Source organism: Electrona antarctica, assembly GCF_951216825.1.
Source record: "Electrona antarctica genome assembly, chromosome: 17".
NCBI lineage: Eukaryota > Metazoa > Chordata > Actinopteri > Myctophiformes > Myctophidae > Electrona > Electrona antarctica.
Window position 1 is genome coordinate 21267334 of NC_136798.1, and position 26056 is coordinate 21293389.

General features: G+C 43.7%; 2 protein-coding genes across 3 annotated transcripts in view; one reads left to right on the forward strand and one right to left on the reverse strand.

Moving 5' to 3' along the window:
* Window positions 1-307: 307 nt before the first annotated feature.
* On the forward strand, window positions 308-13867 carry clu (clusterin). The gene is made up of 10 exons (XM_079525774.1): window positions 308-443; window positions 4693-4855; window positions 6667-6815; window positions 7059-7229; window positions 8347-8517; window positions 9112-9343; window positions 10242-10382; window positions 10933-11159; window positions 11973-12157; window positions 12936-13867. The coding sequence occupies exons 2-10, from the start codon at window positions 4741-4743 to the stop codon at window positions 12946-12948; spliced, it is 1404 nt and encodes a 467-aa protein (XP_079381900.1). The 5' UTR covers window positions 308-443; window positions 4693-4740; the 3' UTR covers window positions 12949-13867.
* A 124-nt stretch (window positions 13868-13991) lies between these two features.
* reps1 (RALBP1 associated Eps domain containing 1) overlaps window positions 13992-26056 on the reverse strand; it is a 30124-nt gene continuing 18059 nt past the window's right edge. For both annotated transcript variants that reach the window (XM_079526222.1, XM_079526221.1), the window contains exons 8-19: window positions 25156-25310; window positions 24739-24860; window positions 23298-23378; window positions 22286-22373; window positions 21970-22083; window positions 21763-21823; window positions 21100-21298; window positions 20763-20963; window positions 19670-19759; window positions 19322-19476; window positions 18607-18712; window positions 13992-17669 (exon numbers count right to left, since the gene is read on the reverse strand). In XM_079526222.1, coding sequence (XP_079382348.1) covers window positions 17601-17669; window positions 18607-18712; window positions 19322-19476; window positions 19670-19759; window positions 20763-20963; window positions 21100-21298; window positions 21763-21823; window positions 21970-22083; window positions 22286-22373; window positions 23298-23378; window positions 24739-24860; window positions 25156-25310 — 1441 coding nt within the window. In that variant the 3' untranslated portion in view covers window positions 13992-17600. The remainder of the gene's footprint in view (window positions 17670-18606; window positions 18713-19321; window positions 19477-19669; window positions 19760-20762; window positions 20964-21099; window positions 21299-21762; window positions 21824-21969; window positions 22084-22285; window positions 22374-23297; window positions 23379-24738; window positions 24861-25155; window positions 25311-26056) is intronic.

Below are 26056 nucleotides of genomic sequence, written 5' to 3' on the forward strand. Positions count from 1 at the left end.
ACACACACACACACACACACACACACACACACACACACACACACACACACACACACACACACACACACACACACACACACACACACACACACACACACACACACACACACACACACACACACACACACACACACACACACACACACAGAGAGAGAGAGAGAGGGGGGGGGGGTACCTGGCTATAACTATTCACGAGCCAAACAAAGGCCGCACCTGCCCTCTGGTGGACGTGCCGCAGCCCCGCAGCCTTGACCGCTGAGCCATAAATTACACAACTTCTGGAAAAGTCCTCCATCCTGCTCCAGCAGCACAGCGGTGTCATTCTCACAGTGACTCACACACACCGCCCCCCACCCGCACCGTCACTATAAAAACCCTCTCGGGAGACAAGCAAACAGCGCGTCCACCCACCGTGGAGAAGGAACAGTACGGACCTTGGAGAGGTGAGTGCGTGTGTGGAGGATAGTTGCGGTCTTTTTCATGTTGATGTGAGGATGTTGACATTAACCTTAATGTTCTGCACAGCGGACAGTGCACAGCTTGTTTTCTTGTTTTTCTAGCCTAGATAGTGAAAATAATGCAATTGCATCTGTGCGTTTTTACAAATAAATGTAAACGTTACTCTAAACGAGTATATAGTTTTTAATGGAATTCAACAGTGCACAATAGAATAGATCTTTACGTGTGCCCATATGTGCTCAGTTCTTGTGCTGTGAACTGCAGTTTGAATTATTTCTCAATGATGTAAATCTTTTTTTGCTAGTGCGCAAACACTGACCTCATGCCTGTGTGTGACAGCTGTTATTATTGCTTACTCATGGGTGTGGGTGCAGCCCAGTGGTCAGGACCACAACAACTGGATTAAACATTAAAGGGATACGTCGCTGCAATTTTGGTTTTAAACACACGCATTTGCGACTTAATGTTAAAAACATTCTGTTTTTTTGGAGTCATATAATTTCTTCACAGACCATTGAAGAACCAAACTTAATTAGCACAGCACAGGGAAGAAGTTTAAGATTTGCATGTTTATACAGATCTTTCTTCTTAATGATTTCCTCATGATATAGTTTCTAGTTTAAAACGGTGAAATAGGGATTATTTTTTATGCATTTCATGAGCCAACATCTCTCATTGTGAAGCAATTGATATGCCATTACAGATTTGAACTACCGGTATTTACACACCACACATTTGTCAGTGTGATTAAGAGTTATTACAAGTTATTACAAGCAAATTGTTGTTTTGTCTGGTCACAAAGTTCAGTATTGATTATTGGTAGACTCTCAAGTCTGTCTTGAGACTCGACTATTGGCATCCTCTTCCAGAGGACAGGAAGAGATGGAAAAGGATGATCCGCTGGCGACCCCCTAACGGAAAATAGTCGGAAAAAACAAAGACAAAGAAGCAATATCAAATATATGAAGCACTGTTACAGTGCTAGTGTTTAGTCTATTGCAATCCCTGAGTAAAATTAACCCTGACTCCAGCCGAGTGTATAGCAGAGAGAAATCAATTCAATGTCACAGGTCTCTGATCCTTACATAACAATATTTTGCTCCATCAAAAAGGCTTTAACACAGAAGAAATCCGCTCTAATATGCCAAGGTCAAGCACCCTGTGGAGCGGATGTCCTACTTTAGAGCTCTAGGAGTCTTTGTGAACCAGCTACCATTTGTCTTACCCCAGTGTCAGACTTAAATCATAAATGCCGGATTTGGTAGACTTTTAAGCCAGTGCTCTGAGACATCTGTACCATAGCCCACAGAAGAGGCATCTTTAAAATGTAGCTGTGTTTCAATCATTATTATAACTATTATTGTTATTTAAATTGTTAGCAATTGAACATTAGGTTCATAATGGGACCTGAGTTTTGCTTTAAATGTTGTCAACTTGTCAGTCAAAACCAAACTCAGTTTTTGGTTCTTGACCTGCTGTTCTTGCACGTGCACAATTGCACATGGTCAACATCTGGATTGGAACAGTGTTGCCTGGTTATGGCAGGGAAATGCTAGCATTCTTTTCCTTGTGTAACCAAGACCCCTGCTGCTGGAATTATGCAAACAGCCAATACCAACTGTACCATTCTGTCTATGCCTCTGTCCATCTCTGTCTCTGTGCTGGTTTCTATCTCTCCCTTGCTGTCTCTGTCAGCTAATATACATTTTAAAGATGCTTTGTTGGCATGACTGTCCAAAAAAAGAGAAATTGAGAACGGATGCGGAAAGAAGAATTGATTGATTGAAAAGTGAGTAGGCGTACTTTATTTTAGCTGAAAATACGCGAGTCATTCACACCCCCTGCTCTCTCTCAGTAGTTTTTCATTCTTTGCACTCTTAAGTAAACTCTTTCTCTTTGTCCTCCAAGTTGACTAACTCCTGCCCTCTCTTCCACCCATTCTGTATTAGCACTATAAAAGGGCAATGAAGAAAACGTTTTGTGAATCCTCCTAAGGGTTGCTCCTAAATTTACACTGAATGTTACAGTTCACCGCCTGGTTTACCAGTTAACTGTCACACGGGAGCTAACCTCATTGTACAAGCGGCTGCAGCCAATGCATCATCCTTGAACCACAAGCCATTTAGGACAGAATTGGGACATTTTCTTCCTGCCCAGCATGAGTTGAGTTCCACTGGCGCTGGGACAACGGAAGGACACTGGCCTGGTCCGTACAGAAAGGACAGAAGGACACTGGCCTGGTCCGTACAGAAAGGACAGAAGGACACTGGCCTGGTCCGTACAGAAAGAGGCCTGGTCCGTACAGAAATTACAGAAGGACACTGGCCTGGTCCGTACAGAAAGGAAGGACACTGGCCTGGTCCGTACAGAAAGGAAGGACACTGGCCTGGTCCGTACAGAAAGGACACTGGCCTGGTCCGTACAGAAAGGACAGAAGGACACTGGCCTGGTCCGTACAGAAAGGACAGAAGGACACTGGCCTGGTCCGTACAGAAAGGACAGAAGGACACTGGCCTGGTCCGTACAGAAAGGACAGAAGGACACTGGCCTGGTCCGTACAGAAAGGAAGGACACTGGCCTGGTCCGTACAGAAAGAGGAGGCTTGTTTTGACAGAAAGGACAGTAGACTGATTAAGTGGCTAATGCCATTTTGAACCAACTGAACACTGTTTTAGCACAGGGAGTATTTTAGCACAGGGAGTATTTTTCACAACATAAACTACACAAACATGTATGAGATTACATTACAATTACATTTTCTAAACAGCTTAAAATGGGGCATTGAAACTGGGACAGTGTGCAGTGGGAGGGTGCAGGTTATCAAAATGCTATTAATAAATATTGAGCCACTGTCTTTGGTCATAATATGACACACTGAGTACATGAAAGTTGCAGGGCTTACACATTTTGAGATCCCATGCATCTAGACTTCTAGGGGATTAATTTATGAGGTAGAAATAATCAACAGAGATTGCAAGTCACAAAGAGAGAGAGAGAGCGACAGAGAAAGAGAGTTCCATGACAAGCAGATCTCCCCATTCCATTCCACACACAGGACAGAATGTGATCTAATCTGTCAGATGATATCCTGTGTATATATCTCTCACTCTTTTTTTCTGTCTGCCTTTACACCACTTCCCAAATATTAAATCCAGGAGGGTATAGGCTGCAGAGAAATTCAAAGGGCCATCTGGTGTTCTTTGTTAATTTAACACAAGCATAGTTTTGTCATCATGTGTTTGAATTTATGGGGCATGTAAAACTCCCCCTCCCTCCCTCTCTCCCTCTCTCTTCTGTCCTATAAATAAAATAAAAACACATGGCAAAATATAACTATATAGGAAAACAGAAAGGAGTACATCAGGGTTTTTAAGTTTGTGCAAACATGGCACTATATTAATTTAACTGCCAGGTAAGCCAGTGTGCAGCAAAGATGAGAATATGGTTATGAGTTACTGCATAGCTCTGCAGGGTTTATCATGGATGCTATTCACACCCCCTCCAGTGGAGACATGGTGACATTACAATAACACCAAGGTCAATAGGTTGAAAGGGATGAGCTCACTCTCATAGCAAGACGATGAGAGATCTGCACCTGCTAATACATCTGCTAATTTACTGGCTTTGACGGTGGAGAAAACAAACCTATAGTGTACGCCCACTGCTCTGAAAACCAATCCTGATACCGTCCTATTATGAAGGCCAGACCGACCTAAAGTCTTTGCTTTGTTTCCTGCCATGCTGTTTTCTATTAAATGTGTGTGTGTGTGTGTGTGTGTGTGTGTGTGTGTGTGTGTGTGTGCGTGTCCAGCTTGGGTCATCTCTCTCTGTGGCAAACCTTATTATATATTTCTACACATACATAATTACACAACATAATGGGTAGAGATGCACAATATAATCGGTAGCCTATCAAAATTGGCCATAGATATGGGGCATAAAAATGCCATATATCACTATCAAATTGGTCTAAAAATAATGCTAGTGGGGAGGGGGGTTTACCATCTACTTTGTCCAGCAAAACAAAAATCTAAAATTAAAAAATTCCTCAATGAGTTCAATATAAATATACAGTGATCGATCGGATATCGGTCATAATTTCAATATCGTGCATCTCTCTATTATTAAAGGGCGATGGTTTGTGGGCTTGTGATTGTGTATGTGTGCCACATGAATGCACATGCACGTATAGGCATTTGCATTCGCCTTTACTTACGTCTCCGTGTTTCTCAGCTTTCCATTCATCTGTATTGCCTGCTGGCCCCGATCTAGTCAGAGAGGATGCTGATGATGATGATGATGATGAGGAGGAAGACAGTGAAGTCTCTGGCTGTGGTGGCCCTGACCCTGGCCTCCGTCAACTGCATCCTGCCTCCCTCTAAAGAAGACCTCAACCGTAAGTTCTCGGGCACACGGTAAACTAGAAAAAGTGCCCTTCTGGGCACAGGTCTCCACCAGGAGGATAGGATTGTGTGATGTTTGGCAAAATGTTTAGGAGTAATATAAACATGTTTATGTGTGTGTGACGCGACTTGGCCTGTTGTAGCGCCACCATGAGGCTGATTTGAAAACTGTCAAGTGGCATTTCTTCCTCAGCCTAGTAGTGGGAATAGGCATGCACAGTTTCACCGCAATCGGACGCTGCGTTGCGGAGTTGTGGCGATTTGTACAAAACGGGCTACTCCTGAAAACTTTAGAAGCCAATCGTAGCCAATCAGGATGGATAATTATGAGAACTCAAACAAATCACATGATCACATGACTATGGAGAGCATGTGTACCGATGTGCGTGAAATTTGGATAAAAAGAGTAATATTAGAAAATGTGTTTTACATATGTCGGCCTCCTGGTGGCGCTATAAAGAGCAGATGTGAAAAATTCCAGGCAAAGGTTTTTCCTTGGCCTCTAGGGAGTGTGCATACATGGTTTTACACAGATCGGTGAAGTTATAGGTAAAAACACAAATCGGCCAGTTATAGCGCCACCATGTGGCTGAGTTGAAAATATTCAAGTGGCATTTCTTCCTTGACCTAGTGGGAATGTGCGTGCAACATTTCACGGAAATCACACCATGTGTTCATGATTTGCATCATTTTGTTTGAAACGGAGCACTCCTGCGAACTTTGGAAGCCAATCTTAGCCAATCAGGATGGAGTCTGAAAAATCTGAAAGACCCGTTTCGTTGAATGGCTCTAGAGAGACTGTGTACCAATTTGCGTAATGTTTGGACAAAATCTGTAGGTGTACTGTCAAAACATTTGTTTTGCACAAAGCGGCCTCCTGGTGGCGCTATAACAGGCCAATGTGAAAACTTTGGGGCAGAGGTTCAGCTCTGGCATTCAGGGAGTGTGTGTGCAGAGTATGGCTGCGATCAAGCCAACGGTGCCAGAGATTAGCTGTTCACAGACGGACACACGGACGGACACACGGACGGACACACGGACACACGGACGGACGGACGGAGTGCAAAACATACTCTCTCCCCATGCCTTCGGCCTGGTGGAGACAAATATGGATGTGTATAATTTATCCATTAAGACGTGAAATGCATCTGTGTCACCATAGCTTTTAATCACTTCAACCATTATTTTAAAATTCAAAAATAGCAGATCTACAAGCTCATAGTGCAGCACATGCGCGTTATGAGCTTGTAGATCTGCTATTTTTGAAAAATCTTTAAAATGTGGTGCAAATCTTTGAATAAATATTCTTTCACAGCGAACATTTTGAACTCAAATCTTTGCTTCTGGAGGTCCCTGGAACAGAATATTCTGAGATGGGGGGGGGGGGGGGGGGGGGGTCTGTGGCCAAATACATTCTGGGAGTCCTTGACATAAAGTTTTAGAACCCCTGACATTTGTAGAATCTGGTCTCAGGTCTTAATGGGTTAACTATAGTGCGATTTGGAAAACAAATCCAGGGGCACCTGAGAGGTCCCCAAAGGACCAGTGTTGGGAACCACTGGTTTAGGGATAACGGGTGACTGGGGAATACAGGCAACCAGGATATTAGTGAGTTTAGCTCTGCATGTTCTAGATCTATGGAAATCTGTCACGAGGACACTAGATAGTTTATTTGTCTCGGTCATGGTTTATCCAGCATTTTCCAGACACATTATGTGACACTATTACAATACAAACAATGCCACACAGTCCCACACACACGCAGCACATAACCTACGGTGTATTCCCATTTATTTCTCCGCAGAGATCTCTGAGCTGGGTGTAAAGTATCTGGACAAGCAGATAGAGAACGCCATCAATGGAGTGAAGGAGATGAAGAACGTCATGGAGAAGTCCTCTGATGACCACAAGAAGTTCCTCGAAGACCTGGAGAAGACCAAGCTAATGAAGGAGGTACAAGGAGGAGAGAAGAGGAGACAAGAGAGATTAGTTAGAAACCTAATCAACAATGACTGGTTTACTGTACATCATCCCACTTCTTACATGGTTACTTGCAGATGAAATCTGTAATTTAAGACAAAATACAGACTTATTATTTGCTTAGTTTCTAAGTTTCTGCAAAATAAGAAAAATATAATCAATCAGATCCAAATAGGCAACAGACATGGTACCTTCTCTCTCTCCTCCTCTGTGCAGGAGGCGATGCGTAAGGCTCAGCAGATGGAGTCCAAGCTGGAGCAGGAGGAGGAGGTGTGCAATGAGACCATGCATGCTCTATGGGAGGAGTGTAAGCCCTGCCTGAAGAACACCTGCATCAAATATTATTCCAGAACCTGCAGCAGTGGCGCTGGCCTGGTGGGACGTCAGGTCAGGACAACCATAAACACAAACACACGCACCATACTCTGGATGTGTTCTTAATTGTAACCCTAACTCTAAACTTTCTTTCTCTTTCCAAGTATTACATAACCAGACTATAAACTTGCAAAACTGCAAAACTGTTGGTGTTGGGTAGTGTTGGTTTTGGGTAGTAGCCAATCAGGATGGAGTCTGAAAAATCTGAAAGACCCGTTTCATTGAATGGCTCTAGAGAGATTGTGTACCAATTCACATGATGTTTGGACAAAATCTGTAGGTGTACTGTCCAAAAAGTTGTTTTGCACAAAGCGGCCTCCTGGTGGCGCTATAAGAGGCCAATGTGAAAACCTTGGGGCAGAGGTTCAGCTGTGGCATTCAGGGAGTGTGTGTGCAGAGTATGGCTGCGATCAAGCCAACGGTGCAAAACATACTATCTCCCCATGCCTTCGGACAATAAAAGTTAATCAAACATCAATAATCAGTGGGCTAGGACTCTCCAAAATCAGGATCAGCATACCAAAAATGTGGCATCGGTTGGGCTCTAATTGGTTGCAACATTCATTAGACAGAGCTGCCATTATCTTTTCTTCACCAACACCTTGGCTTACTTATACCACATAAGAGGCTTTATTCTTATTATCTTGATCTTTCTGCACTGTGGCCTCAATGGAATGGAATGCTCTCTTTCCTGCACACAAAATAAAGCTAACACGGCACAGAGGCAGTGTTATTTTATAGTGTTATGTGTGTTATGTATGTAGCACAGCAGATGATTATATGGCTGTGGCCCAGGAGGTACAGCCGCTTGAGGACCGGAATGTTCCCAATTCGATGGTTCTTCCTGGCTTTGTGTCAGTGTCCTTGAGCAAGACACTGATCCCTAAACTGCTCTCGATGCAGGTGGTACCTTGCAAGGTTGCCTCCGCTGTGTGTGAATGTAATGTGAATGTACTGCACATTGTAATGTGCTTTGAATAAAGATGCTATAAAAATGCAGACCATACATACAGTACATTAATTTATTCATTCAGTAATAAAAATAATAATAACTGCGTACATACTTACTGCATCTCCTTCCTTCCTTTGCCCCATCTCCTGCCCTATCCTATCCTCCTACCGTCTCCAGTTGGAGGAGGTGTTGAACAGGACATCTCCATTCTCTATCTGGGTGAACGGGGAGAATATGGACGTGTTGGAGAGAGAGGGCCAGAGACAGACAGAGCAGTTCCACAACCTGGAGGACAAATACTCTGTGGTGGCTGACAGTGTGGACAGCATCTTCCTCGACAGCATGAAGGTACTGGATACTCCACCACAGTAAACATAAAAGACACCAGTAAGACGCCTGAGGGCGAGAAGCGACTTCGCCCTAAAGGGCGAGGTTGTGTGCATGCATCCGCCTCGTTGACGTCAGATTGCTGGACGAGCGCTGGCACTTTGGCATGGGGATCAACATAGAATTAATTCTGTATTGGCCATGTCTTGAGTGTACAGGATTTGATGAGATCAGATCAACATATGGAATTTCAGAACAGGTCAGTACAGTATATGGAGATCTAAGGGTGGTAGCGGGGACATTCTCTTGAGTGTACAGGGTTTGATGAGGGCCCAGGTAGGGCCGGGCCTTAATTTTTTGGCATGTTGAGAACTCTAGGTTTCGCAGGCTGCCGGTCACGGCAGCACTAATAACTTTGGGGCAGGCCCGTCTAGAGTTTGAATGGACAGGTGGGCCTGTTGAGAACTCTAGTTTTCGGGAAGATTGCAGCCTTAGGTGAGCTTAAATACAACAGCGTATGACATGTGGACTGGCATAGTATATCAGTAGATCTGAACTAACTTCGCAAGATGAATAATAGGTCTGCCTCTCGATGTCTTCCATCGTCTCTCTCAGGTGTTCGACCACATGCAGACCATTCACCCTCCTACAGGCATGTTCCCTGGCCCGTTCCGCCTGCCCATGAGCCTGTGGGGGCTGGACAGGCCTGTCCGCGTGGCCCGCTCCCCACTGCAGGAGCCACAGTCTGGCTTCCACAGCATATTCTTCCCCATGATGGGCATGGCCAGGAACCTGTTTGGCTCAATGATGGATATGGACGAAGAAATGGAAACACCCACCAATGAAGGTATGTTTTCTAACAGATGTTCTTCCAATAGCTTAGTTAGTTATTTTTGCGTCGAGGAGGTAATGTGTCCATATCGGGCCAACAAAATACATCTCCCTCCCACGAGTGAAGCGCAGTGATGCCTGATTTATTCTTCGTCGTACAACGTGTTCCGTGCTGAAAATAGCTGATCTACATGCTCACAACGCGTCGGCGACACGTTGTGAGCTTGTAGATCAGCTATTTTCACCACGCGGAGATATGCAGGCTGTGAGAACAGAGAACATTCAGAAACCTTTGCCTTCACAATAACAGCATGCAGCTTTCACAAGTGTGCCCATAAAGACAAGGAAAATGATTAAGAATTCGGTGGCATTTCACATTGCAAAATTGCTATTTTTTTAAGGAGTTAATTTGGATAATGGTAATGGAGATATTGTAAAAGTTGTCACTTTATTAATCCTAAAGGTTTTTTTTAAGGTTTGGACTGGAGGTTTGAAACTTGGTTGGTTGGTTGCTTGATCCGAGTACCTAAAAAGCAGATCCAATTAATCTCCAAACCATAAAAAATATGGCTTTTTATATATTCAATACATCTATATTCCATCCATTCTTGAGTTGTCCTGACTGAACTATAATAGTTTATTTTTTGGAACCATGAACTTTAGTTTAATTTTTGAATGATGAACTGTGAACTGTACTAGTTCATAAAAAAAAAAGAACTTTCCCAAACACTGCACCCAGGGGTCTATATACTTGGTCCCCTCTTTTCCCCCCCTCTACACCAAATCTCTTCACAGAAACTCACACACTGAGGTTGTAGATCTGTTATGTTTGCCAAATATCTTTTGACATTCCCAGAATACCGATGTGTTCATGTGGTTAAAACTAAATCATTTTTGTGTGTCTTGAATATCAGACGGCAGTGTGAACGAGGATGTGGTGATCACCAGGCCTTTTGGTGGCGGCAAGATGACGTGCCGGGAGATCCGCCGCAACTCAGCTGGCTGCATCAAGCTCCGCAATGAATGCCAGAAATGCAAAGAAATCCAACATATTGGTGCGATGATTTTCCTGTGCATTTTCTTGATTTGTCAGGTGAAACCTGACTAATGGAAGCTCATGAAAAGTAAGTGACCTGGTCATCAATGGGAGTCGCCACCATGCTGCCTAAGCCAATGGGAGCCGCCTAATCGCCGCCAGCCAATCGCATAGTAGCAACCTAGTCATGATTGGCTGCCTCCTAAGCTATGACACAAGCACGGCGGAAGTCTACAATGCCCAGACCACACTCTCAACCATAGACATAATATAAACACTGCAGCGGAGCAGAGGGCCTTAGTGATAACACCGCCTAATGTTATGAGCGCAGGAAAGTTTCACCTGACAAATATGACTATGTAATATTCGTTTAAAACAATCTTTTACAAATGATTCCTTAAGGCCAATATGTGCTCTTTCCTATGTCAGAACTAGTTCAGTCAGATCGCAAGGAGTTTTTTTGGTGCTATCCCTTTTGGACTGAGTGTTTGACTGTACTCTGTTGCTGTTTATACATTCTGTCTAATAAACTATTCAATCAATCAATATTTCTATTTTCTTAACCCCAGACTGTTCAGGCAGGAACCCCCTGGAGGGGCCCCTGAAGGAGCAGCTGGAGGAGGCCCTTGCCATGGCTGAACGCTTCACCAAGGAGTACACCACCATGTTGAGGAGGTTCGAGGAGGAGATGCTCAACACCTCCTCCACCCTGGACCTGTTCAACAGGCAGTTTGGCTGGGTGTCAGCATTGGCCAACAGCACCAAGACCAAGGATGGGATGTTGCACATTGAGACGGTATGCAGACTGTCACTCTGCCCGCAATGACTCATATAACTGGTGCTAAACTATGTACACCCCACATTGATGGTTTTAAAGGGCATTTTTATTGGATGGATTACAATGCACAGTGTGTGAGTACTTAATTAGTCACTATAGGTGTCTGCCTAGGTTGGTGACAGTTTGCCTGTTGGACGGCCATCTGGCAGGCCCTCCATGTGTGGGTCAGCCTCTCTCATTTGCCGTCTTCCTAGCTTGAGAGATAGAAAATACATGGCAGGCTGGTGTGAATGGTTCCAGGCAGGAACTTGTGCCTTGAGGTGAGGGATGCGGTGCCCTGCTGGCTCTGCCAGTTGAAGCACAAGTGGGCCGGACGCAGACCCATGCAGCCATGACAAAACCTCTTCAATTTGAAACTGACCCTCTTTCACTATAGCCTCTTTAGTGTTGTCCTGACACTGTCCAATACAATAGAAATGCCTCAAACCTAATTTTGTCATTATACCCCCAACAAAGGGGGTGGTCAAGAATTAAAAACACCATCTATTTAGTAATACCACTGTATGCCAATTATTTCTTCCCAACCCGCAAATATGACGTGAGAGCAAAATGGCGGCTGTGTGAATATAGTCAATATCAAGTTCTCCCTGTCCCTGAAAACAAATTACATTTATTGAACAATCTTGTTAATTAGTCTCATACAGCACCATATTCGCTCTGGTCAAATATAAAATTAACCATGACCAAAAAACATGAGCCGAGATCAGTTACTTAGTGTGTATACACTGACAGACATGGCTCAATAACTAAACGTCTCTCTTCCCCATGCAGGTTCTTTCCAGGGACACAGAGGAGAAAGGCGAGGGGCAGACTCCAGAGGAGACCAATGTGTCAGTGAAGATCTTTGACTCACCTCCCATGACCATCACCGTGCCTGGTGACATCCCCTGGTCCGACCCCAAGTTCTCCGAGGTGGTGGCCCAGGAGGCTCTCGACCGCTACAAAGAGACCTCCATGTGAGTGTCCCTCTGGGAGGGCCGACATTCTGATGCGACGTTAAGCCTCACTTATACTCGGATAATCATCATCATACCCGGAAGCTATGCAGGAATGCCTACTGAGTGGCAAAAAACTACTTTCTGGCCTTGACAGCCCATACATCCAAACAGAAAAGTTATATTTGATTGCATTAAATTACTTTAAACAACGTTAAATTCACTTTGTCACTCAGTTTGCCACTCGATCTGCCATTCACTTTATGCATGCGCATACCCTCTTGCATGTCAGTTGAGTCTCGAACCTTTTCTGTTACTCAATCATCTTATGCCATTTTTGGGGGCATTTCCGCTACCGTTTCTATCAAGAACAATTCACAATTGTCAACATGGAAGGATCAAGTCTTACAACAATGCTATTACAATGGATATGGCATCTACTATGTTTAAATAGAGCTTTTAACTTGGTTTAGTGGTTGGAGTTCTTGTACTGCTATGATACAATTGAAGACTGGTTCAACAGCAGTTGAATGAAGAAACAAGAAAAGATAAGGAAGGCAGCAAGGCACATTTGCTAATCTTTGAGAGAACGTGTACACCACTGTGATTGTTTAAGTGACTGAGAAGATTATGCTATTTTAGGACAGTGTTGTAGAGACAGTTACAGCTAGACAGCGTAATCATTTGTTGTAGTTGGACAAAGCCTTGGACACTCACCACAGATAAAGGTCACTGTGTGTGTACTGTATGAATATAAAAATCTAATTAATTAAATGTCCTTTTTTCTCCCCCTCTGTAGAGTGGTCAAGTAAAGCCAGCAGATAGCCTTCTCCACGGCCTGCTGACAATAGAATGTCTCGGATTAATCCAAGTCTGAGTAAAGTACAACTGAACAACGCCTAAACCCACCTGAACGCCCTGTGGCAAACCCTTAAAACCCACAGCACACCATGAAACTCCTGCAGCAAATCCTGGGATTCTGTTGGAAATCGTTAACCAGAGCTCACCTAGATACTGGACGGTCGCTCAGTTCTACTGTATGATCCAACAGTCTTTGCAAAAAATGACATTTCAGCTACAAATTTTCAATTTGTTACACTTTGACCTGCTGGAAGATAAATATGTAGTCCTACTTCACATTGAGAGCTCATGTGGGTCAGCTAATCACATTGACCCTTTGTAGACTAAATAAAGATCCTTTAGGTTTAGGTGAACATTCTAAATCCTCATCCTGCTTCATGTCTTTGTGAGGTCTCCTTTGAAAAGGACATTCTTAATCTCAATGGGAAAATAGAAGCAGCTTGTGTACCAGAGTTCCCTAAAATCATCTTTGACATCAAAACCATTAGTTGTGAATGGAGTAAAATGGTCTTGTTGCAAAGATGCAAACGGGAAAGTAAACTATTGTAGTTACCACTTTTGTTGATCACACGTATCTGTGCAAGTAGTAAATTGAGCATTTCTCTTTGACATGTATTAATGTGGTGATGTAAAATTAGCTTGCCATTTTAGAGACTAAAAGGTTGAGTTAGCATTTGCTCTGAAGACATTTCTGTAATTGTTCAGTCAGCATTGCTTTGAATCCTTCTGTATAGAGTACAGTCTATAGCAATGAAACAATGCATAGTGATTAAATCCTGCTCAAATCTATGTCTGTGTGTGTGTGATCTGTTAACAAATAGAAACTAGTATTCTCTGTAATGGAGATTAAGTAGATGGAAAGACACCCCTATGAACCTCTACACATCTATGTTTCACTCACTGCATAATTATTTCAAATTTCAAATCATAAATACTGATGAACAAAGGCAGCTGCTCCTCAAACTCCCAATAAAGGAAAAACAGTTCAGAGAGCGCATTTAAAATATTGTGCCGTTTTTTATTTTTGTGTAAAAATCACACAGCTGCTAGTTGACTCTGCAGAGATACATCCATGCAGTTAAACATCTAGGATCCCACAGCCAAGAGAGAAGGAATTAAATAGAATATTCTTTCGCCGTTAGTCAGCAATTAATGCAAATTTACATATGAGTTCAAAAGTGTGTATCATACAATATACAACACAGACCTGGCAGCAAACGATAGTCAATCTCCCATTAAACACCATTTTGATTGATTGCTTCTGCCTACCTGGATTGCCAAATATGGGTGTGGTATGTAGTTGGGGACTGGGGATGATTTCATAGGTTGCACTGTGCCAGGAAAGATCAATCAATCGAAAACGGAAGGATTTAAAGGGGATATGAACAGTATTTCCTCCAGGTCTGAAAACAATCCAACACACACACACACACACACACGCGCGCGCACACACTTACACCCCAATTACATCATCATTCTGGACAGCAGAAAAAGAAGGCGAGCCTTGGTACAACAATGAGGAAGAAAGAGGTCAGTCAGTCACCATGGAAACCTGAATGCCGATTGGGGGAAAGTAAGGCTTTGAGGACAAGGTTCTTCCAAAGAACAAAACCACAAACAGGAACCTCCAGAAACATAGAAGAATATACGATGAAGATACAAAAGGGGACAGCGATAAGAGATCATTTTAAAGGTAAGCGGCACAAAAACCTCTTCAAACTAGTTCTCAAGTTATACTATGCAAATTAAAAACAAAAACTTCTAGTGGTTCACGTTATTTTTCTTCCTTCTTAAAGCAACATTTGCTGAATACAGGAGACAGAGGGAGATGATGTGTGGGTTAATATAACACCAGGAGAAAGGAGGACAGACATGAAAGGAGAGAGGGAGGGGGTCAACTGGGGTTTAAAATTCAAAGTGCAGTTGGGTCATTCAGGTCTCCGCTTCAGTTGACTGGTGTCCATTTGGTAGGTCTGCAGGCTTCATCCAAGGTCCAATGAGGGGGATTTTTGACAGGCATCAAGAGAGAGCCAAGACTGGCAGATTATGCCCGATTTATACACCGTCGTACGATGGGGCATAACTTGAGCATTAGGCTTACTCCACCCCTGAAACAGAGTTCATTTAAAGCCGTTCCCACCCCCTTGTGTCAGGGCTGGCTGTGCTGACCGCACGTCAGGACGTAAGGGTAACTTAGTAACGGATACAGATACTGTTTCGGAAGGTTATGTGTAAATATAATTGTTATTGGGGAAATAGAATTGTCCTTGCATAGTGCCAATTACCCCTTTGGAAAACAAAAGTGTTCAAATGTATTGTAGCTCTGTAACCTGCTAGGGCTGGACTGTCTGATCATGTCTGTCTAGTGCAGGGGTCTTCAATGTTTCTCAGCCCAAGGATCCCGTAGCTGAGAGATGAAGCAGGGACCCCAGCTACCCAAGGATCCCGTAGCTGAGAGATGAAGCAGGGACCCCAGCTACATTGTTTCTCAGCCCAAGGATCCCGTAGCTGAGAGATGAAGCAGGGACCCCAGCTACATTGTTTCTCAGCCCAAGGATCCCGTAGCTGAGAGATGAAGCAGGGACCCCAGCTACATTGTTTCTCAGCCCAAGGATCCCGTAGCTGAGAGATGAAGCAGGGACCCCAGCTACATTGATCCCGTAGCTGAGAGATGAAGCAGGGACCCCAGCTACATTGTTTCTCAGCCCAAGGATCCCGTAGCTGAGAGATGAAGCAGGGACCCCAGCTACATTGATCCCGTAGCTGAGAGATGAAGCAGGGACCCCAGCTACATTGTTTCTCAGCCCAAGGATCCCGTAGCTGAGAGATGAAGCAGGGACCCCAGCTACATTGATCCCGTAGCTGAGAGATGAAGCAGGGACCCCAGCTACATTGCATACAATCATGTTGCAGATTAAACCTTTTCATATATTTCATAGGTAGCTTGAAGCTTCAATGACTATCATCAGAGTTGTGTAAACTGATGTGTTGTTAATTTCAGACATTAAACCACTAAAACCTTCAACACTTGATTTGATTTGCTCCTTTTCCCCCTACACCAAACATCTTTGCCAAAAACAGCCGATTTACAAGTGCACACCGCCTTGCGTTGTGAGCTTGTAAATCTGCTATTTTCGGTTGAATAGAGATCCTAGGATTCAAGTGGTTAATGTAAAAAACAAATATCCTATCACAAAGATTTGATAGACCCACTGGAGTACCTCTGAGGACTGCCTAGGGGTCCCGGTCTCCCGGAGCCCCTGTTGAAGACCACTGATCTAGTGTCTTGAAGTCTGTCAGTACAAGATTAAAGCCAGGAACAGTGGAAATGGTGGGTTTCTCTGCTTCTCAATGGACTAGACGAATGAAAGAAAGTCACGTACCAGTTCGTAAAATAGGAAATCTGGTGCTAAAGAACTTTTGCAATTTGCAATAGCAGATCTACAACATCACAAAGCATTGCATTGCTCATGAGCTTGTACATTTGCTATTTTTGAACATTTCTGATTTTTGGGGAGGAAATGTTCGTCTATAATGACACGCCCAAGGTAGGAACGCCAGGGTGTTACGGACAAATGTTTGATCCTCCGAGTTGTGTTCAAATTGTCAAGAAAAGCTGGAAGATCTGTTTAGTTGTTGGTGGTAGTGAAAATTGGCCAGGTAGAGAGCATGAGCTACTACGTTCAGTCACTCGTTAGGAGGTTCAGTCAATCTAAACGGACCAATTCCAAACACTGTAACATTCCTACTGAACAGAATGAAGACAGAAGGAGAGGACACTCGTTCCATTACGTGCCGTCTATGTAAATGTCACCTGTCTTATACCGTTTACACACACACCAACCGCTCACAAAATCATGTACACAAGAAGAAATGGAGGGGAAGACAAAGACAAACACACACACACCAACAGACAGGGACATAGGCACAGTCACAGATGCACGCATAACACACAACACAATCTCTATGCCTCTCTTTTTCAGTCTTCAAACAGCAGCAGTGTGGGCCGGCTCAGACCACAGTAGCGGTGGGATGGCGGTCTTAAAACACTCCCGACTGCATCACAGTCAGCCCGTGGTCCAAACTGCTTGCATTTCTCAAGGAAAACAAAAAAGTGCCAGAGTATGTAACATCCACCTGCCCCACCACTCTCTCCCTGGTAGGACTACAGCAGTGGTAAGACTCCAGCAGTGGTTCTCAAACCTTTTCATTTCAAGGACCCCCGTAACTCAGAGTGTACAGATGGACCAATTTGGTTGCATCTGTAGACTCGAGTTACAGACTCGAGGTCCATATAGAATCCCCTCAAGGTACCCTGAGGGTCCCTGGACCCCACTTTGAGAACCACTGGACAATGGTATGCTCACACTGCTTGCCATTGATATGCGTATAGTGTGTGTGTGTGTGTGTCTGTCTCAGCAGTACGGCCATGGCAGGTCAAGTCTCCAGAGAAAAGCAGGGTACAGAGGCCCACGGGTCAATGGAAGGAGAGAGGGATGGCTAGGAGAGTGTTGAGACTTGAACACACAGAAGCCCCCCTGCGTGCACTTGCTTCAGTCTTCCAGAAAGGAAGGCGTTGCCCTCCTTCAAAAACATACACAGGTTACAGATGGGAGAAAGGTCTGAGCTGCTCCAGTTGAACCTCAAGGGATATCCTCTCCTCCAGCAGGTCCTGACAATGACAATAACAAATGGTTTGGCACTAATGAGTCTATTGTGTGTAATGACCAATATCAACTTCACCGCCCGGCTTGCCTCCCCTGAACACAGGCCAATTGCCCGACAAAGTTACTGAGGTTTAACCACTTCTACTCTGTATATATTTTTGGCCTGGGTCTCCCAGGGCTGTATACTTGGTCCCTTCCTTTCCCCCTCTACACCAATTCTCTTCGCCAAAAATAGCTGATCTATGAACTTATTTATTGCTCAACTTGATTTCTCCACTGGTGACTGAGAGCTTATTCCAACACAGAGCCTGATTTACAACTTCATATAGATTTATGGAAGCAACAGGGTAGGAAGGGGGTACAAATTAAATATTTTACTCATTCCATTGAGAAATCCTTAAATTGGACCAAAGGGGCACATCTAGTATCTGTTTTTCAGTTATAATATCATGGTAATGGTAAGCTTCAATTAATCAATGGGTTCTGATTAGAATGAACTCACATTCACACATTGCTGGCTGTCGGCAGTAGGGAGAGGGAATGATTGTCATGTATGCATGTTTCAACAACGAAGAGTCAGTCAGTCAGTTACCCACACTGACTATTAAAGCCCTCCAGGAGGTAGTATAGACTGCCAACATGCAGACCTTTGAAAAGACAATGCTGAAAGGTGGAGGACTTTGATGAGTCTCCGACAGTTTCACATTCCAGGTGTTCTACATCACATTGAATACACTGGTAGGTCAACAATAAATATACTCAGACCCTATGTCTGCGAAAAACCTAGCAATAAACAATTGGAACTAAGAAGGTCTTCATTAAATGAACGGTTTCATAACTCCTTTAATAAGGAATTAATCCACATGCAACTAAAATGGTACAGTAGATTGTGTGTGTGTGTGTGTGTGTGTGTGTGTGTGTGTGTGTGTGTGTACATTGTACCTTCAGCTGTTGCTGCAGTTCACTGTTGAGTCGTGCCAGAACTGTGTTGGTCTCCTTGTTTCTCCTGATGGATGCTTGGATGGATTTCTTATCCTTCCCTACTGACCTGAGATGAAAACACACAGGCACAACACAAGCCACATTACATACATCACCAATCTCACAGGATATGTTTCAATCATGCATCAAAAACATTTTTTTAAATCACCCAATAGGGGGTGTCAAGAGTTCCAAACACATGCATGGGCTTGGCGCAAATGTGTCCATAAATCAATGACAGTTTGTCCAAACATCAACAAATATTTTATTTAGGCTGGCACAGATTTGGCTGTAAATGAATGAGAGTCTGTCCGATCATCATATCCAATATCCAATGCCTAATAGGAGTGGGAAAATGCCAAAGATCTACGGGATCCACACGTAATTCCGTCGGGAACCGTGTTTGAGCGGAAACCGTTCGAACATGCGCTGCTCCCGTGCTTGCGGTTATGGTTAGGGTTTGAGGTAGGTTGTCGTTTGTCGGACCAATGACTAGTCTGAACTAAGTACTGCACCCAGGTGTACACCCATCGCAGTTGCAGCTATAATTTGTAGTAGTCTTTGTGAATAAAGACGTTTATGGGTATGTGATGAATGATCACCCAGCATTCGCCGTTGCTTGATTATTGAATATAAGGATTTCACAACTTCCAGTGATGGCTGTAGAGTTGTGTACCTGCTGATGGAAGGTTGAGTGGCCAGGACGGCGGCGATGAGGTTGGACTTCTGTGGGCCGTGCGGCTCGTCTTCTGGTCGAAGTTCGTCTTCAGACTTCAACCTCCGACGCACTGGCTTGGGCGGAGGGGCCAGGGGTCCCGACGAACCCTTGGCCTGACGGAAGAACAAAACAGTGTTAGCCTATTTATTTGGGCTTTTAGATCCCACCCACATCATGCATAAGGACTCAATGGAAAGCCTAAAAAAAATTAAAAAAGAAAAAAGTATATACTGTTAATCATTGAGCATATCACTGAACCACAGTATGATATGCCATGACTATGAGTGAATGGAAATGGAAACATACAGAGTTTACAGTGGCTGTGGTTCTGTCCTCTGCCAGACTGTCACTCTTGACTGCTCTCAAAGGACCGGCTCCCTCCGACGTCTTTTCCACCTGAAGACAGGACACAACACACAACCAAAATGTAAATAATCTACACCAGTTGTTCCCAAACCTTTTAACACTTTTCCTGTCAGGCGGTTCTTGGGCACCTCTTTTACCCTTGCCACGCGAAAACTGCAAAAAAATACAAATTGAGGATCCTGTATGTAGTATTAGCCGATGCCGTTTCAGCGGGTCGATCTAGCATGGAACTAGCATGGAGGCGCTTATTTGTTATTGATCTAATATAGTACTTCGCCTCATATCACCTCATCTGTGCCTCAATTCAGAGATAAACGCCACTAAAGCTCGCGGCCATTACGGGACTCTATGGAACTTGCCTTGTGGGTATGGAGCATTTCAGTGTTTGTTATTGTCCGTTCCAAGATGGCGGCATCCAGTCCAGTAATTATTAGCATGATCAGTTTTCTGTGCTTATATTAACACCCTAAAACATAAATATACGACGGTGGCGTTAAAGTGTAGGGGTTTATAAAACGTAAATATACGATTATTGCGCGATATGTGTTAAATTCCCATAACTCATGGTGTTACAGACCAGTAAGGGTCCATTTGGAACCCCATCAAGGAACCCTGAGGGTCCCTGGACCTAACTTTGAGAACAGCTGTACACATAAACACTCAACTCTTGACATTTATCGTCTTTTGTCCACAATGGATTTCCAAAGTTGAAAATCTAAAGTAAGTGATCGCCATTGAATGTTTTGTAGTGTTGTACGTTAATTTCACTTTACATAATCAGTTAGGCGGGTTGCACAGTAACTCCACCCGAAGCCAATAATATCCGAGTTGAAGCAGTTTCTTTTGGCGAGGGGTATTTGTGTACCCTGCATATTCTGACACTGACTAGACTTGAACGTTGCTTTGCTAGCTCTTGACCTCACACTCAGCGCAGACAACAGGTCCCGGTGTGAAACTGAACGCCACAATCTCAGAGAGGACCAGGAAATATAGTGGATGCTGCACCATACCGGTGTACCGTGTGATCACCCACCTGTCCCGTCTCGTTGAGCTTGTCGACCTCGGGCAGGCTGGACGGCTGCTCGGATGCGGCATACGTCTGGAACTGGCTGAAGTCTGCGAAGTTGGGCTGTTGGGGGATCTGATGGGGGGAGGTGGTGGTGGTGGTGAGGGCCACGCCGGCCCCTGGCACGCCCTCCACGTCGACTCGGAGCCCGCTGTGGGGGCCTGACGTCTACAGATGGACAAAGAGAACGAAAAGATCCTGTGAGGGTGTCGACTTGCATTCTGCAACATTCTCGGTATTAAGTAAATTGTTCTAATTGTTTATTTCACAATTTCTGTTGTCCCAGTTTGGCGGTGTACCTTACCTGTGTGGGTAGAGGTCTAGGAGGTACAGCGGGAGGGTAGGCTACCGTGCCAGGCTGCGGTTGCCCCGCTGCGGGCACGGCGCTGAAGCTGCGGTTCATGTCTAAGGAGGAGGAGCGGGAGTGCGAGGGGTGGGGGCGGGGTGGAGGAGGGGGTGGAGCCACCACCTTCAGAGGCTCCGGTGATGTGCCCGACTGAGACCTGAGGAACACACACAGTAGCAGTGTTGATTTTGTGAATTAAAACTATGACAGAAGATGTTCGGCGACTACCACGAAAACTAAATAAAAACTAAGCTATGATTACTAAAACTGAGACTAAATATATAAATAAAAACTAGATAAAATGTCAGGGAGGGACTAGTGGAAAAGAGGTCCAGTATACAACTAAAAGACAAGTAATTTAATGTTTGATTGCTCTCCAGTGTTGCACTGTTCGGCTATTTTGGATAGCCGTGATAACCATGATGGTGGCCTTGGCATGATGTCAGCATGGATAAGTACTGTCAAGGTCCACAGCCAGTATTTCTACTGTACTATATCCTCCCCTCTCTTATTTAGCAGATACCGTACTACTAGAGCTCATGTTTTTCGAGAGCCCGCATTTCCTGGCACGACGACATCCGAAGCATCAAGCATATTGAGAGATCTCCAACAGCCACTTACCTTTGTCTCGTGATGGGCTCTTGGTCTGAGGCGAAAGAATCTGAACTGCTGTAGCCATCACCTGTATGGAGAAACCAGGGCCACAGAGTTGAGATGCAATTATAAAACCAGCCTGCTAACTTATAGACAATTGTGTAACCAGCAACTTATGATCGACAAACACTCAAGAAACAGGGTCTTGCTTAATTATCCCTTTGAGGGACTCACCGACTGTGTTGGCAGCTACAAACTTGATGGAGGCGGACAATTCTTCAGACAATTCTGGAGGCTGGGTCAGTAGTGGACTGGTAGGGTGGGCGTGGTCTAGATGGTGGGCGTGGTCTAGATGAAGAATCAACAAGCATTGAGAGTTTTGACTTACTTTCCACCTTGAAGACTGTGGTGGTTGTGCTGCTTCTAAAACACTGCGTTTGTTGTGAATACCATTATGGCTATAGCGGCTAATAAAATACTTTTTAGGTAGATGGGACACTGCGCACACACACAGTGTGTGTGCATGGTATGTGGAAGGAGTTTGTCTCACCACTGCCTGTCCTCTTCAGCTCCATCTCCTGCATGTGGATCTTACTGGGAGTCATCCGAATGGGGACTGGGTGGACGATGGCTGTGTCCTGAAGGACAGACGGATGAAGGTAGACCAGAGAGAGACACACAAGGTAAGACACAGGACAGACAGACGGTTAAGAAAAACAGACATCAAGAATGGCTTTGGAAACAGCTAAACAAAAACCCAAAGTTTGAAGTCTTTCCAAGAGCCTGGCAATAGAATGTTTGAAGAAATATTTTGCTATATGATTCTCCTACGGTACTGTAACGAATTACAATATATCAAAAGGTTAAAACGTGACTTGCTTGGTTTTAGAAAAACAAAAATACTCCTACACTCTTTGTTAATCACATAAACCCTTGCGATCCTATATAGCGATTTGTTTTATATATTTGCACAATTGTTGAAAGATGTTCTTTAAAATAGCATATCTATAAGCTCACAACGTGTCGTATTATGACATGTTGCAGATCTTCTATTTTTGCTACTACTACTAATAAGTATATGGGACTTAAGTGGTCAATAGATGGATCCAACATTTACAATGCTGTCCCCTTTATTTCCAGAATAAATATTTTCCAACTGTCAGCCTGTGACTCCCCTCTGTTCTTCACTCAGCTATTATATCCATTATGCAATCTGTTCACTTGCAACAAAATTATACAAAACATGGATATTCAAGCGGTGGAAGGCCCTTCACGTGATTGCTGAGTGCCACCATGGAAAAGGTGACCAATAGAGCTAAGCAAGCCAAATCTAAAAGAACACCATGCAGTGAATGCCGTAGACAGAATTACAATGAGGGATCTGAGGAAGAAAGGTTGTGAGAGCAAGAGAGAGAAAAGAGATGAAATCAAAGTAGAAGAGGGAGAGAGAGTGATGGAGAGAGCTAGAGGCAGAGAGAGAGAAGGTGAGAGGAGATCCTCCAGAGAGGGTTAATATCGGTCAATTGATGGAGATACCATGCATACTAACTGATTGGACTTACAGGGTCAGCTGGTGCAATGTTAGAGTCAAATTGGGTCAGAGTTTGTGAGCTGGAGGAGCGCTCACTAAACGTCTCCCATTGCTGCAGGGACAGACACAACAGTGAGACAAAACAAACAAACATGTCAGTCAGCAAGCGCAGTCATATCACACATTATCACATCACCAGTCTGTACCGCTGCCGGCAAGACGGCAGTCACTGGCGTGGTGACATGGTTGTGACCACCTACATCGCCTCTTTTAATGCTTTGGGTTTGTCAGATTATTTTTACAGTGTCCAAATTCTAAGCCAAAGGTTTTTCTTGTAATATATTAGTGCCACAAAGCACCAAATGATGTGGTATACGTCACTACAATCAGCTACCTTCAGAATTACAGATTGATTGCACTGGATAAATGTAATCTCTTATATCATACAATTACAATCTGAGTTTACGTACGTTCATGAGTGACATGAAATGAGTTCATATATTTTCTTGTTCCTAAATATAAACTTGTTTTAGCCGTTACATTTTTTATAATGGCGTATTGAAGAAGAGAGCTTACTCCCTGAATAATAAAGGGTGTAAAATGTGAAATAAGCATGAGAAATTAACATCCAGTCAAATGTTGGTAAATCATGACAGTGCGCGGATAGTAAGTTAGACAGTCTACATGACCAGACACTTTGATTAGGTATCCAGTCATCATTCAATTTGGTTTGTGAAATATCACAGGTACATTTTGGAGAAGAAAAATCAGCCTCTGTGGCCAGTTTGTGGTTTTCTATCCTGACTAGAGTGATGAAAATTGCCCATAATGCATTGCAACATCTTGCCGTTGTCATCAGCAAATTTGCCTTCATGAACAGTAAACGTTATGCTACCTTCTAGGATTCTTATGAATAGTCAAAGTTATGCTACCTTTTGGGTATCCATTGATGATAAGTAGTCAAATGTTTTATGTAGCAAAAATGTCAGCACAACCACTGCAGATCTTGCAGAATTTAAATACTTTCTTGCTACTTATAGATTTTACTACTAGTACTAGCAAACGTATGATTTCAGTGTTTAATCTGAATGTAATCTCTTTTAGGTTATTCCCCTGAACTGATTTCCCTATTCAGGCCTCCCTAAAGTGGAGAATATGATTTCGGTCACAGATGGGATGTCATCAGCCGGTGATACGATAAGCTACCACCAATATAAGGAAGTGAGAGAAGTAGTGGTGAATGGTGAGTAATTAAACTCAGTCATAAGTAAATTAAATGAGAAATGTAACTTTAATCGAATTGGCATGAAAGAAAGAGCAGCTTAAATGTATGATGCTACAACCATTAAGACTGATCAAACGCAAACGTGTGTATACTTGCATGCATTGTATACTTGCGTCAGTTGCGTGTATAGCATACAGTAAGTGTGTATGTATGTATATAAAATGTTTTTTTTGGGTGGATGTGGAACCTCATTGCTCTGGTTCATCTCAGGCCAGGTCTGGTTGAGCGAGGGCATGGAAGGTGACTTGTTGGGGGGAGTTTCCACAGGGGAGCCCGAGTAGCCAACATCAGCTGTCGCTTCTGGAACTTCTGTGCATCGTACATGAGAAAAACATGTTAGACTAAAGCACATTGAATTGCCTTGTTGAAATAGTCTATACTCTATACAAATAAAAATTACCTTGCAAGTTTTGCTAATTCAAGATAAGATAAATCAGACACACACAGAGAAAGCATAACAATCTATACTATATTATCTATATTATTTTTGGCATATGACATCATTGTACTACAAAGTATAAATCAGGCTTAAGCCAGTGACAGTGTGCGTGTATTGGTATCAAAAGTGGAGGAAGTTGGTGCTGGGACAGAGCGAAAGAGAGACCTGCTGAGTCATCCAGGTCAATCAGCTTTGGCATCAAGCTTTCGGGCAGCTTCTCTGGCAGGTCGTAGCCATTCTTCCTGGCCACCACCAGGTGGAAGGCTGCACAGAACTCGTCCAGCGTCAGTGCTCCGTCTTTGTCAAAGTCTGACAGCTCCCTGTGCCACACAGACAGGATAATGTGTGGTCAGACATCGAGTGGTGGAAAGTACTCGTAATTGTAATTGAATAGTTTTTTCCACGCACTTGTGCGTTCTGAATTGCACTTTCACTTAAGTAGATGTGTGTCAACTACTTTTGGAAAGAAGTTACGATTTTATAGCCAAACAGGAGGTCCATTCATTTAAGTTTGCTTTGAACCTCTGTTTCCCCCCCAACTCTTGTCATGCCACCATTGACACTGTGGTGCCTGTGCCAACAGTATGCATGACAAAAGGCAGAGAAGACGACCTCGTGAATTGGACATAATAATGGGTCATTTCCGGGGCGGGCCATAGTCTCTATTCTATCGGCAGAAACGCCAATATCAGGTCGCGCGCAATCTTTATCGAGCTCCTAACATCACCTCATAACAGCCTCAATTCTGATAAAGATCGCTTGTGTAATATATTTGAACAGAGTTTTGGGATTTCAATGAGTATTAATTCTGGATTAATAGAAAACAAAAGACGAGAATTCTCATTTGGCACAGGCGGGTTTAAGCACTATATACGAGAAATCTCGAACCTGTCATATACTGTGTTAAACTGTGACGGGCGATCACTTGGTCCAAACTGCTGCCTTGTCTGTTGTTAAGAAAAAGGAATTGTGATATAAATAAATATCCACTGGCTAAAAAAAAAACCACTGGCTGCGAATGTCTCTATGGAAACCACAAAAGTGGACAGCATTGATTCAGGATGTG

Bases quoted from the DNA above. Each gene is read 5' to 3' on its own strand.
- clu (XM_079525774.1), top strand. From the start codon at position 4,741: ATGCTGATGATGATGATGATGATGAGGAGGAAGACAGTGAAGTCTCTG. The intron at 8,518-9,111 runs GTACTGGATACT...CGTCTCTCTCAG, and splicing joins TCTTCCTCGACAGCATGAAG to GTGTTCGACCACATGCAGAC. The intron at 11,160-11,972 runs GTATGCAGACTG...TTCCCCATGCAG, and splicing joins GGATGTTGCACATTGAGACG to GTTCTTTCCAGGGACACAGA.